Genomic DNA, 13,689 nt, shown 5'->3' with positions numbered 1-13,689 from the left:
AGCGTGGCCTTCTCCTCCTGCGCCTCCTCCTGTTCCATCACGTGTGCTGCTGCTGGGTTAGCGTTTCCGGTCCCTGTTTATTGAACCTCTCATCTGTATTACATTTATGACTGCATGGCGGCAAAATGCATTGCTATCCGCATGCTTCTTGTCCTCATGCAAGGCCTGGGTTGTTGTGTCTCAAAGCGTGGCCTTCTCCTCCTGCGCCTCCTCCTGTTCCATCACGTGTGCTGTTGCTGGGTTAGCGTTGCCGGTCCCTTTTTACGGAACCTCTTATCTGTATTACATTTATGACTGCATGGCGGCAAAATGCATAGCTATCCGCACGCTTCTTGTCCTCATGCAAGGCCTGGGTTGTTGTGTCTCAAAGCGTGGCCTTCTCCTCCTGCGCCTCCTCCTGTTCCATCACATGTGCTGCTGCTGGGTTAGCGTTTCCGGTCCCTGTTTATTGAACCTCTCATCTGTATTACATTTATGACTGCATGGCGGCAAAATGCATTGCTATCCGCATGCTTCTTGTCCTCATGCAAGGCCTGGGTTGCGCCTCAAAGCGTGGCCTTCTCCTCCTGCGCCTCCTCCTGTTCCATCACGTGTGCTGCTGCTGGGTTAGCGTTGCCGGTCCCTTTTTACGGAACCTCTTGTCTGTATTACATTTATGACTGCATGGCGGCAAAATGCATTGCTATCCGCACGCTTCTTGTCCTCATGCAAGGCCTGGGTTGTTGTATCTCAAAGCGTGGCCTTCTCCTCCTGCGCCTCCTCCTGTTCCATCACGTGTGCTGCTGCTGGGTTAGCGTTTCCGGTCCCTTTTTACGGAACCTCTTATCTGTATTACATTTATAACTGCATGGTGGCAACATGCATTGCTATCTGCACGCTTCTTGTCCTCATGCAAGGCCTGGGTTGTTGTGTCTCAAAGCGTGGCCTTCTCCTCCTGCGCCTCCTCCTGTTCCATCACGTGTGCTGCTGCTGGGTTAGCGTTGCCGGTCCCTTTTTACGGAACCTCTTATCTGTATTACATTTATGACTGCATGGCGGCAAAATGCATTGCTATCCGCACGCTTCTTGTCCTCATGCAAGGCCTGGGTTGTTGTGTCTCAAAGCGTGGCCTTCTCCTCCTGCGCCTCCTCCTGTTCCATCACGTGTGCTGCTGCTGGGTTAGCGTTTCCGGTCCCTTTTTACGGAACCTCTTATCTGTATTACATTTATGACTGCATGGCGGCAAAATGCATAGCTATCCGCACGCTTCTTGTCCTCATGCAAGGCCTGGGTTGTTGTGTCTCAAAGCGTGGCCTTCTCCTCCTGCACCGCCCTCCTCCTGTTCCATCACGTGTGCTGCTGCTGGGTTAGCGTTACCGGTCCCTTTTCCTGGAACCTCTTATCTGTATTACATTTATGACTGCATGGCGACAAAAAGCATGTTACCTGTGCAAAGAAAAATGACATTTTCCGCATTTAAAAGACAGTTTTTCCTTTGAAACTTTACAATCAATTTTCTCAAAAACTATAAGCTCTTTTTCAAATATTTTTTTTTCTCTTGTACCCACTCCCAAGGTGCACAGACCCTGCAAATTTGGGGTATGTAGCATGTAAGGAAGCTTTACAAAGCACAAAAGTTCAGGTTCATATTGACTTCCATTATGTTCGGAGTTCGGCGCGAACACCCGAACACCGCGGCCATGTTCGGCGAACGTTCGCGAACCCGAACATCCAGGTGTTCGCCCAACACTATTCAAGGGTTCCTCATCGCTGTTCACAGCAGTGTCTACATCCACACTTAAGGCAAGGTAGTCGGCTACCTGCCGTTCCAGGCGTTGGTGGAGGGTGGATCCGGAAGGGCTACGGCGAGGCGTTGGACTAAAGAACGTCCGCATGTCCGACATCACCATGAGATCGCTGGAGCGTCCTGTCTTTGACTGCGTGGACACGGGAGGAGGATTAGTGGCAGTGGTACCTTGCTGGCGTTGTGCTGTCACATCATTGTAAAGCATAGTTGACAGCTTGTTCTGCATGTGCTGCATCCTTTCCACCTTCAGGTGAGTTGGTAACAGGTCCGCCACTTTGTGCCTGTACCGAGGGTCTAGTAGTGTGGCCACCCAGTACAGCTCATTCCCCTTGAGGTTTTTTATACGGGGGTCCCTCAACAGGCAGGACAGCATAAAAGACGACATCTGCACAAAGTCGGATCCAGATGTACCATCCATCTCCTCTTGCTCTTCCTCAGTGACGTCACGTAAGTCAACCTCCTCCCCCCAGCCGCGAACAATACCACAGGAAGGTTGAGCAGCACCAGCCCCCTGCGACGCCTGCTGCGGTTGTTCTCCTGCCACCGTCCCCTCCTCCTCCTCCCCCAAAGAAACACCTTGCTCATCATCCTCTGAGTCTGACTAGTCTTCTGCACACGACTTCTCTTCTTCCTCCTCCTCCCCCCTCTGTGCTGCCGCAGGTGGTGAGGAAACAGCTGGGTCTGATGAAAATTGGTCCCATGCCTGTTCCTGCCGTAACTGTTCCTGGTCACGCCCATTCACAGCTTCCTCCGCCACTCTACGCACAGCACGCTCCAAGAAGTAAGCGTAGGGAATCAAGTCGCTGACGGTGCCTTCACTGCGGCTCACCAGGTTGGTCACCTCCTCAAACGGCCGCATGAGCCTGCATGCATTTCTCATCAGTGTCCAGTTGTCGGGCCAGAACATCCCCATCTTCCCAGACTGTTTCGTTCTACTGTAGTTGTAGAGGTAATGGGTGACGGCTTTCTCCTGTTCTAGCAGGCGGGAGAACATGAGCAGGGTCGAATTCCAGCGAGTCGGGCTATCCAGGGACGTAGCAATGGAGGTCGCAGAGGTCGCATTCGCGATGGGGCCCGCCGCCTGAAGCCTTGAGGAGGGGCCAGGCCGCCGGGCCCCCCCTCCCTGTTTGCATAATGTAACGTTTTGTGAGGACGAGCAGTGTGTGGGTGCTGCCGGGCCGGCATCCTTACTAATTACGGCGCAGCCGCCGGCTCCGGCGGACAATCTCATCTCATCTCTCTCCCTCGGCTCCGCCTCCCTCCTCCCCAGTGTCAGCAGCAGACAGCAGTCATTAGCAGCGGAGCCACTGCCAGGCGAGTCTGGCGAGATGAGTGAGTCATGTCACTACCGCTTTCTCCTAATATTTACGAGCTTGGCTGTGCACTTTCCTCGCTCTGCGCGCTTTAGATGTGCCCCACTGGAACACACGCCTGGAGAAAAACTGTTACAGGTCTGTTCATCTGTGTGCAGTGGTCGCTTTGCCCCATGGCATTCCTGTCTGCACATGTGTGTATCTATGTGTACATGTGAGCGCTTTGCCTGAGGCGTTACATTCTGCAGCGGACACGTGCCAGAGCGTGATGGGTTAAACACTCAGTTTAAGAGCTTTGCTCTGTGTTCTGCTATTTGACTGCAGTGTGGCTCAGGCAGGATTAGCGGCAGAGCCAATCACGCGTGTATACTGACCGGCAGGCAGCGGGTGTCCTCGGCCATGTAACAGATTCACTGACAGTCTCGTCAGTGAATCTGTTACATGGCCGAGGACACCCGCTGCCTGCCGGTCAGTATACACGCGTGATTGGCTCTGCCGCTAATCCTGCCTGAGCCACACTGCAGTCAAATAGCAGAACACAGAGCAAAGCTCTTAAACTGAGTGTTTAACCCATCACGCTCTGGCAAAACGTTGAGATCAGCTAGTAGGTGCGTTGCACGTGCCTGGATAGCATAATGATTGAAATACCTTGTCCTTTGTGGAGGCACACACTCCTGACATGACCACGCTACAAGGTTCACAGTCATTGCTTCTGAGGGACCTGATTAGCAGCGAAGACGCTCACATGAGCTTCTATTCCCAAATATGCAGATCTACCGTTTGTGTATGCCAGACATGGCTGTATCTGGGCATACATGGAGAGCTAGGTTACCACTGTGTTTCAGGTACTCTGTGTTGTAAGTTGTAGCCTGGCCCTGTAGCACTACTTGGTGCATCCCTGTTCCCACCAGTGACATAGCAATAGGGGGTGCAGAGGTTTCGACCGCATAGGGGCTAAGGAGCCCTCCCTCAACTCAACTGCAGATTTAGCTCTTTATTGATCCTGTGCTCATAATAATCACTTCTACAGATACTTTGAATAGTGGTAATCATTAACAAGCTGTTCCCCAACCCCTTCTTGCACCTCTGACACTGTAGTTGCCATTGGCAGGTTTTGGTGCGCCACATCAATTGTTATGTATATAGTGCTTGGGGGGGGGGGGCCCAATGTAAAACTTACATCAGGGCCCAGAGCTCGTTAGCTACGCCACTGGGGCTATCGCAAATCAGAACTTCCTGGCCTGCTTCAGGACATCCGCTAAGCCAGGGTACTTTGACACAAATCTTTAAACAACTAGATTCATGACATGTGCCATGCAGGGTATGTGTGTCAGCTTCCCCATATGCAAAGCGGCAAGGAGATTGCTGCCGTTGTCGCACACTACGTTGCCTATCTCCAGGTGGTGCGGGGTCAGCCACTCATCCACCTGTTTCCTAAGAGCAGCCAGGAGAGCTGCTCCAGTGTGACTCTCCGCTTTGAGGCAAGACATGTCTAAGATGGCGTGACACCGTCGTACCTGGCATGCAGCATAGGCCCTGCGGAGCTGGGGCTGTGTAGCTGGAGAGGAGAACTGCCACTCAGCCAAGTTGGAGGAGGACAGCGAAGAGCATGTAGCAGGAGGAGAGGAGGTGGCAGGAGGCCTGCCTGCAAGCCGTGGAGGTGTCACAATTTGGTCCGCTGCGCCCTGCCTGCTATCGTTCACCAGGTTGACCCAATGGGCTGTGTACGTAATGTAGCGGCCCTGCCCGTGCTTGGCAGACCAGGCATCCGTGGTCAGGTGTACCCTTGACCCAACGCTCTTCGCAAGAGATGACACCACTTGCCTCTCAACTTCAGTGCAGTTGGGGTATGGCCTTTCTAGAAAAATAAGTGCGGCCTGGCATCTTCCACTGCGGTGTCCCAATGGCCACAAATTTACGGAAGGCCTCAGAGTCCACCAGCCGGTATGGTAACAGCTGGCGAGCTAACAGTTCCGCCACGCCAGCTGTCAGACGCCGGGCAAGGGGGTGACTGGCTGAAATTGGCTTCTTCCACTCAATCATTTCCTTCACGGACACCTGACTGCTGCTGTGGGCAGAGGAGCAGGAACCGCTCAAGGGCAGAGGCGGAGTGGAGGAGGGTGCCTGTGAAGGTGGAAGGGAGAAAGCGGCAGAAGCAGATGATGCACCTGAAGAAGGAAGAGGAGAAGGAGGGTGACTTTTCTTTTGTGTGCTGCTGCTGCTTTTGCTCAGGTGGCCATCCCATTGCTGTTTGTGCCTTTTCTCCAGGTGCCTTCGTAAGGCACTTGTCCCTACGTGAGTGTTGGCCTTTCCACGGCTCAATTTTTGTTGGCAGAGCGAACAGATGGCTTTGCTCCGATCTGAGGCACACACATTAAAAAATTTCCACACCGCTGAGCCACCCTGGGATGTGGGCACTATGGGGACCTCAGCAGCTGATGCTGAAGGGCAAGTTGGCTGGCTGTACATAGGTGGCGATACATGGTGCCGGACACTGCCACCAGCTGTTTCTGACGAAGAGCTGCCCCAGCTTCTTTCAGCAACTTCTCTCCTCCTACTACTCTCTGACTCCCCCTCTGAACTGTCCCCCTCTTCATCTCCTCTATTGGGAACATACAGAGGATCCGTATCATCGTCATCATCGTAATCATCCTGCCCAGCTTCGCTTGCCTCAGAAAAATCCAAACATGCACCATCAGTAGGTCCTTCCTCCTCCTCACACGTTACATCCATAGTGTTGTCGCGTAACTCAGACATATGAGCTGGTGAAAATTCATCTGGCTGTAACAACAATGGCTGTGCATCATTGATTTCACCACTAAATAATTCTTGCGAAGTGTCAAATGCAGAGGAAGTGGTGCTAGTAGTAGCGCTGGTGGCTGAGCAAGATGAGGTGTTCTGTGTCGCTAAATACTCAACCACGTCCTGACAATCTTGGGAGGTGATGGGACGTGCCTTCTTCCGAGCACTGTACTGTGGGCCAGGTCCACACGAAATTACATTTACACAACCTCGCACAGACCTGCCGGGTGGCCTTCCTCTGGCTCTGGCACTACCTCTTCCTCTACCTGTTTTGTCCATATCGGGTATGCACGGAGTGGTATATCACGCTGCGTGCACTCACGTAGGTAGGTGGGTTTACTTAACTGCACAGGTATGCGCACTGATGCGGTGGGTTCACTGAACAGAACAGGTATGCAGTGGCGGGTTCACTGAACAGAACAGGTATACAGTGGAGGGTTCACAGAACAGGTATGCAGTGGCAGGTTCACTGAACAGGTATACAGTGGTGGGTTCACTGAACACAACAGGTATGCAGTGGCGGGTTCACAGAACAGGTATGCAGTGGCGGGTTCACTGAACAGTACAGGTATGCAGTGGCAGGTTCACTGAACAGAACAGGTATACAGTGGCAGGTTCACTGAACAGGACAGGTATGCAGTGGCGGGTTCACTGAACAGTACAGGTATGCAGTGGCAGGATCACTGAACAGAACAGGTATACAGTGGCAGGTTCACTGAACAGAACAGGTATACAGTGGCGGGTTAACTGAACAGGTATACAGTGGTGGGTTCACTGAACAGAACAGGTATGCAGTGGCGGGTTCACTGAACAGAACAGGTATGCAGTGGTGGGTTCACAGAACAGGTATGCAGTGGCGGGTTAACTGAACAGGTATACAGTGGCGGGTTCACTGAACAGAACAGGTATGCAGTGGCGGGTTCACTGAACAGAACAGGTATACAGTGGCAGGTTCACTGAACAGAATAGGTATACAGTGTCTGGTTCACTGAACACAACAGGTATGCAGTGGCGGGTTAACTGAACAGGTATACAGTGGCGGGTTCACTGAACAGAACAGGTATGCAGTGACGGGTTCACTGAACAGTACAGGTATGCAGTGGCAGGTTCACTGAACAGAACAGGTATACAGTGGCAGGTTCACTGAACAGAACAGGTATACAGTGGCGGGTTCACTGAACAGAACAGGTATGCAGTGGCGGGTTCACTGAACAGAACAGGTATGCAGTTGTGGGTTCACAGAACAGGTATGCAGTGGCGGGTTAACTGAACAGGTATACAGTGGCGGGTTCACTGAAAAGAACAGGTATGCAGTGGCGGGTTCACTGAACAGAACAGGTATACAGTGGAAGGTTCACTGAACAGAACAGGTATACAGTGGCGGGTTCACTGAACACAACAGGTATGCAGTGGCGGGTTAACTGAACAGGTATACAGTGACAGGTTCACTGAACAGTACAGGTATGCAGTGGCAGGTTCACTGAACAGAACAGGTATACAGTGGCAGGTTCACTGAACAGAACAGGTATACAGTGGCAGGTTCACTGAACAGAACAGGTATGCAGTGGCGGGTTCACTGAACAGAACAGGTATGCAGTTGTGGGTTCACAGAACAGGTATGCAGTGGCGGGTTAACTGAACAGGTATACAGTGGCGGGTTCACTGAACAGAACAGGTATACAGTGGAAGGTTCACTGAACAGAACAGGTATACAGTGGCGGGTTCACTGAACACAACAGGTATGCAGTGGCGGGTTAACTGAACAGGTATACAGTGGCAGGTTCACTGAACAGAACAGGTATGCAGTGGCGGGTTCACTGAACAGAACAGGTATGCAGTGGTGGGTTCACAGAACAGGTATGCAGTGGCAGGTTCACTGAACAGGTATACAGTGGCGGGTTCACTGAACAGAACAGGTATACAGTGGCGGGTTCACTGAACAGAACAGGTATGCAGTGGCGGGTTCACTGAACAGTAAAGGTATGCAGTGGCAGGTTCACTGAACAGGTATGCAGTGGTGGGTTCACTGAACAGGTATGCAGTGGTGGGTTCACTGAACAGGTATGCAGTGGTGGGTTCACAGAACAGGTATGCAGTGGTGGGTTCACAGAACAGGTATGCAGTGGCAGGTTCACTGAACAGGTATGCAGGTATCCAGTGGGCTCACTGAACAGAACAGGTATGGTGGGCTCACTGAACAGAACAGGTATGCAGCCAGGAACAAGCTAAGCCTAACTAATCTTTCCCTATGAGAGACAGTCTGCAGCAGCTCGCCCTACTCTCACTAACGCAGGCACACGAGTGAGCGCAATGGCCGCCGCTGCCTGCCTTTTATTAGGGGGGGAGTGGCTCCAGGGGCTAGTGTAGCCTAATTGGCTACACTGGGCCTGCTGACTGTGATGTAGAGGGTCAAAGTTGACCCTCATGGTGATTATGGGGCAAACCGAACTTCCGCAAAAGTTCGCCTGCGGGACGCGAACGCGAACCACTGAACTTCACATGGAACCGTTCGCAGGCGAACTGTTCGGCCCAACTCTAATGACCAGTCCCCTCCACAAGCTAGATGCGCTCCACGCATCCAGAAATCCTCAGCGTGGCTGTCCGATCATGTGTATACACAAATACAAGTCATATCCCTCTCTGCTACGGGGCAGAGACAGAAAAAGTTGCATAGTAACCCACTACTTCCGTATAGTCAACGCGGCTGTCCCAACGTGTAAAAACTTCCGCATTCTGCGAGGCAGAAATAGAGGGGGTCGCATAGCAACCCACTCCTTCCGTACACTCTTTCCAGCAAACGCATACCGCCGTCCTATCCAGATCACAGGATAGGAGGAACTAGCCACATCCTAAATCTAAAAATAAACAAACAATATAAATACAGTATATCAAAGAAAATAAGAGAAAAAAGATGAATACACTAAACTATCCATTTAGAAATTGAAATCACATTCGCTACTGAGACCAGAACGTATAGTGTCCAACTTCCTGATCGATTTAGCCTCTTTCGTCTTGAGCTGTTTCAAGCAGTCACCCCCCATGTAATCAAGGGGTACTGATTCAATAACTTGAACTCGCAACTGATTGACAGAATGTTGATAAGATGAGAAATGTTCTGAAGCCACATGTTTCATATTGCTATTATTAATGGTTGATTTATGGGAGGATATGGGATCTTTTAGACCGTGCGTCATCATCCCTACATATCCTTTCCCACAGGAATACTTTAACCACTTGCCGACCACGTGATGCCGATGGGCGTGGCCGCGGCGGCAGCCCCGGGACCTGGAGCAGTGGTTTGTGGGCGATCGCGCGCGCCTCGCCCAGCATCCAGTGCAGCCCCCCTCCGTCATCAGCCCGCCGGCCAATTAGCAGTGCCAGCGGGCTGTGATGATTCAAATACACCAATGAAGGTGTATAATACACGTTATTTTGCAAACAACGTGTATTATACAGGCTGCCTACTTCTCTGGTGGTCACAGTGTCTCGAATCGACCACCAGAGAGGACGGCAGCCCTGTAGTAGGTATTACTGCACATTGCCCACCTCCGCAATTGCCCACAGATCACCCCTCACTGGCTCCTACCCCACTGTTTTGGCGTCTGACTGAGGTCTGATTGACATCTGGTCGCCTGTCATTAGGTCTGATTGAGGTCTGATTGGCATCTGATTGAGGTCTGAGTGACATCTGATCCTCTGTGCTCTGTTGATTGACATCTGATCGCCTGTTTTCACTCTGATTGGCATCTGATCGTCTCTGATTGCCCAGTGATTGCCTGCTGTTTACAGATTGTTTGACATTTGACAGCTGCAGTGTGACATTTGATCGCCTGTAATCAGCCCGTGTTATTTCACTCTGATTGGCATCTGATTGTCTCTGATTGACCACAAAACACCACCAATTGACTTCTGTTTACATTGTTTGGCATCTGACAGTTGCAGTGATTGACATCGGATCGCCTGTAATCAGTTCTGATTGGCATCTGATTGAGGGGATCAGTGAATAATGGCGCACAGCGCCTATGCATAGAAATGGCGCCGCATTAAAAAGATACGCTTATCGCTATTTATCGTTAGTACTGCATAATAATGGCGCACAGGGAAAAAAAGAAGAAAAACGGCACACACTAACGTTATTTATCAATAGTGACACACACTAACGTTATTTATCAATAGTGGCACACACTAACGTTATTTAGCAATAGCGCCCTACATAAGCCAAACTGCAGAAGTTATTTAACTGCAAAACGATGAATGGATTTAATGTAACACTGTCAAGGTTAGGGTTAGGCACCACTGGGGGGGTCTTAGGGTTAGGCACCACCAGGGGGTCTTAGGGTTAGGCACCACTGGGGGGGTCTTAGGGTTAGGCACCACCAGGGGGGTCTTAGGGGTAGGCACCACCAGGGGGGTGGTTAGGGTTAGGCACCACCAGGGGGGTGGTTAGGGTTAGGCATCACCAGGGGGGTCTTAGGGTTAGGCACCACCAGGGGGGTCTTAGGGTTAGGCACCACCAGGGAGGTCTTAGGGTTAGGCACCACTGGGGGGGTCTTAGGGTTAGGCACCACCAGGGGGGTCTTAGGGTTAGGCACCACCAGGGGGGTGGTTAGGGTTCGGCACTACCAGGGGGGTGGTTAGGGTTAGGCACCACTGGGGAGGGTCTTAGGGTTAGGCACCACCAGGGGGGTGGTTAGGGGTTAGGCACCACCTGGGGGTTTAGGGGTTAGGGATAGGTACAGAGAGGGTTCTGTGTGTTAACGCTAAATAACAATAAGGCTTTAACGCTAAATAACAATAAGGCTTTAACGCTAAATAACAATGAGGCTTTAACGTTAAATAGCGATAAGCGGCAAACGGATTAGCGGCAACACTGTGCGCCATTATTCACAGGCGCCATTTTCAGATGGATGCCTGATTGAGGTCTGATTGACATCTGATCGTCTGTGCACTGTTGAATGACATCTGATCGCCTGTAATTTTTACTCTGATTGGCATCTGATTGTCCGCTGATGACCACCAATTGACTGTTGTTTACATTGGCATCTGACAGCTGCAGTGATTGACATCTGATCACCCATAATCAGCTCTGATTGGCATCTGATTGAGGTTTAATTGACATCAGATTGTCTGTGCACCACATGGGCACTATACACTAGGTATCACAAATTGCAATCAAAATCAACACTTTGTTCCCCCCCCCCGGCACCATGCTGCATCATGTAATTACGTATTGCACTGATGTGCGTGGAATGCTGAATGGAGCTACATTTATCTCACCTGCTAAAAATTAAGTAAATAAATAAATGTGGTAGTTTCAACTCCAAATGGCAGAATTTCCCCCCCAAAAAATTGTTTGCAATATTAAAATATAAAAAAATATAAAGCCTTATAAGACATACCTGAATCTTCATCTAGTAATTCTGAAACATTATTGTACATGCGGTCTTGTTTAGTAACAAAGAAATGCTTTTTGTTTTGTTTTAGGAATTGGAGCAAAGTGTGTTTCACTGCCAGTAGTGCAGAATGGGGACATCAAAGGATTAAGAAAACTGAACTATGATTCAGGTTCTTCTGTAGAATATCAATGTGCAAACTTATATATACTTGAGGGGAATAAAAGAATTAAATGTGAAGATGGAGAATGGGAAAAGGCACCAATCTGTCGAGGTATTGTCATGGCTGAGGTTTTTATACATATGCCCCCTTTACACGCTTGTATTTTCTATAGCAATATAATAGACGCTAATATACTTGCCGTACTTTTCAACAGGTCATGTACACTTACAATAATTTGATTTCCAAATGCATAATAATAAGGAACATTAAGTGCATATATCAGAAGGATTTGTGAAAATGTATGTCATGCATAATAGGTCATAGCCTCTAGAACTGAATAACACTATAAGGATACTTTTCCTCTAGCAATGGCAAAAAGAAAACACAAACACAATTTGTGTTTCATCAATTTTGTTATGCGATTTTGCATTTATCTTTTAACATGAAGCACAATTGCAGGTAAAATCACTCCAAAAAGTGATTGCTATTTGTAACGATTGTGTAATTATCTCCGTGGTCAGCGCACAGGATGCGCGCTGACACTGCGGAAATCCTCCACAAGCGTATAATCTGAGAGAAGCCAGCAATGGTGCTATGCACCTGTAGAGGGGAATTCCTGCCGGCAGATGGAGCTGTGGAGAACAGAGGAACAACCCCTCTGTACTGCCACAGATGCCAGATAGGAATTGTACGAGGGGAAGCAATGCAGGGCAAGATGGCCCTTAAAGAGAGAGCACAAATGTAGCAGGAAAGACATAACAATAACAATGATCAGAACATCAAGGAAAATAACAAACACTAGCTAAACGCGAACACCGCACTCATTCGCAATAGCGAACGCGCTTAAGCACGATCACCACGCGTTAGGCGCCCCCGGTGATAAGCGTGCCACCCTAACTAACCAACTCAACACAAACACGAAATAGAGAACGTGAGCGCTTGCTAAACGGTTACCTCACCGAGCCTACAGCAAGCGTTCGTACCAGACAAGACAGAGAGAAGGAGCAGCCAGCAGCAACCGCAGCTCTGGCCTACACTCCCAGACAGCGCACAGAAGGAACCACCGCTGCTACCGCTAGAGCGGATGTGAACCAGAAAGACAAACAAATGGGGCTACCAGTAGCAACCGCTGCTCTGGTTAGCACTCCCAAGGCAGAATGCAGAAGGAACCACCGCCACTACTGCAAGTGCGATCCCAACAGACAGAACGATTTCCTGTCGACTGCCGCTGGCGACAAGACAATCGCAAGACAGTACGATTCAAAATCGCCAACCGCTGGCGACCGTGCAATCGCACAGACAAAACAGATAATACAACCCGACTGCACTAGAAGGGATGCCTAGTGCAGTACCAAGGAATTACTCTAAGATAATCTTAACAAACAATAGCAAAGGCTGACACTCCAGGTGTTAGCAGGAACAAACCATCATGACCAGCAATGGATCCTGGGAGAACATGATATTTATACTGCAAGCCTTCAAAGGAGGCAGCTAGGCAATTTGCATGACAAGTGTATGCAAATTCCTCAGTAGCTGTAACGATCGGTGTAACACAGAGAGGGTCTGATTACCAGTGAACTGCAGTATCACCGAGAATACAGAATATACCCGATTATTGATGATCTGCAGTATCACCGATAATCAGATATATCTACTAACCTATGGACACCTGAGAGATGAGTGTTAAGTGCAACAATAATACTTTGAGTACTGCACCTCAGGAGGAGGTACAGGAGCAGTAAGGAGTACTGCACAGAAGTATCTTCCTTCCGTAGACCTAGACTCTCCCGGGGGAGGAGCTAGGCTAAGAGCAGGAAGGACAGAGTGTGAGTGACACCAATGAGGGGGTGTCACTAACAGGTCTGGGAACTGCCTCTAACAGTAAGGCCAGTTCTCGAGGTCGGACAAGCCAGGTCGTAAACACACAGACAGACAAGGTACAGATTCAGAAGACGGATACGTAATCCAATAGACAGGCAGGGTTTGGCAACGGGTAAAAGAGTAGCAAGGTACAGAGTCAGAAGGCCAATACAGAGTCCAGGAACGAGCAGAGTTTGGCAACAGGATATCAGAAATAGCAAGGTACAGGATCAGAGTTCAGAAGAATGGTCAGGCAGGCCAAAGGTCATAACAAATAATACAGGTAATATTCCTAACGCTAAGGTGTGAACGCCTTGATGTCAACACCTTTGGAAACTATGCTAGAACACAGATACGAACAAGGTCTGAGTG

General features: G+C 49.9%; 1 protein-coding gene across 1 annotated transcript in view; it reads left to right on the top strand.

Moving 5' to 3' along the window:
* The window catches only part of LOC137521186 (coagulation factor XIII B chain-like), a 555,357-nt gene that overhangs the window by 272,096 nt on the left and 269,572 nt on the right, over positions 1–13,689 (top strand). The window contains exon 6 of the mRNA XM_068240116.1: positions 11,386–11,568. Within this exon, the coding sequence (XP_068096217.1) occupies positions 11,386–11,568 (183 nt within the window). The remainder of the gene's footprint in view (positions 1–11,385; positions 11,569–13,689) is intronic.

The sequence above is a fragment of the Hyperolius riggenbachi genome, chromosome 6 (assembly GCF_040937935.1).
Source record: "Hyperolius riggenbachi isolate aHypRig1 chromosome 6, aHypRig1.pri, whole genome shotgun sequence".
Lineage (NCBI taxonomy): Eukaryota > Metazoa > Chordata > Amphibia > Anura > Hyperoliidae > Hyperolius > Hyperolius riggenbachi.
The sequence above is the reverse complement of the archived record's forward strand: the minus strand, read 5'-3'. Positions and strand labels throughout refer to the sequence as shown.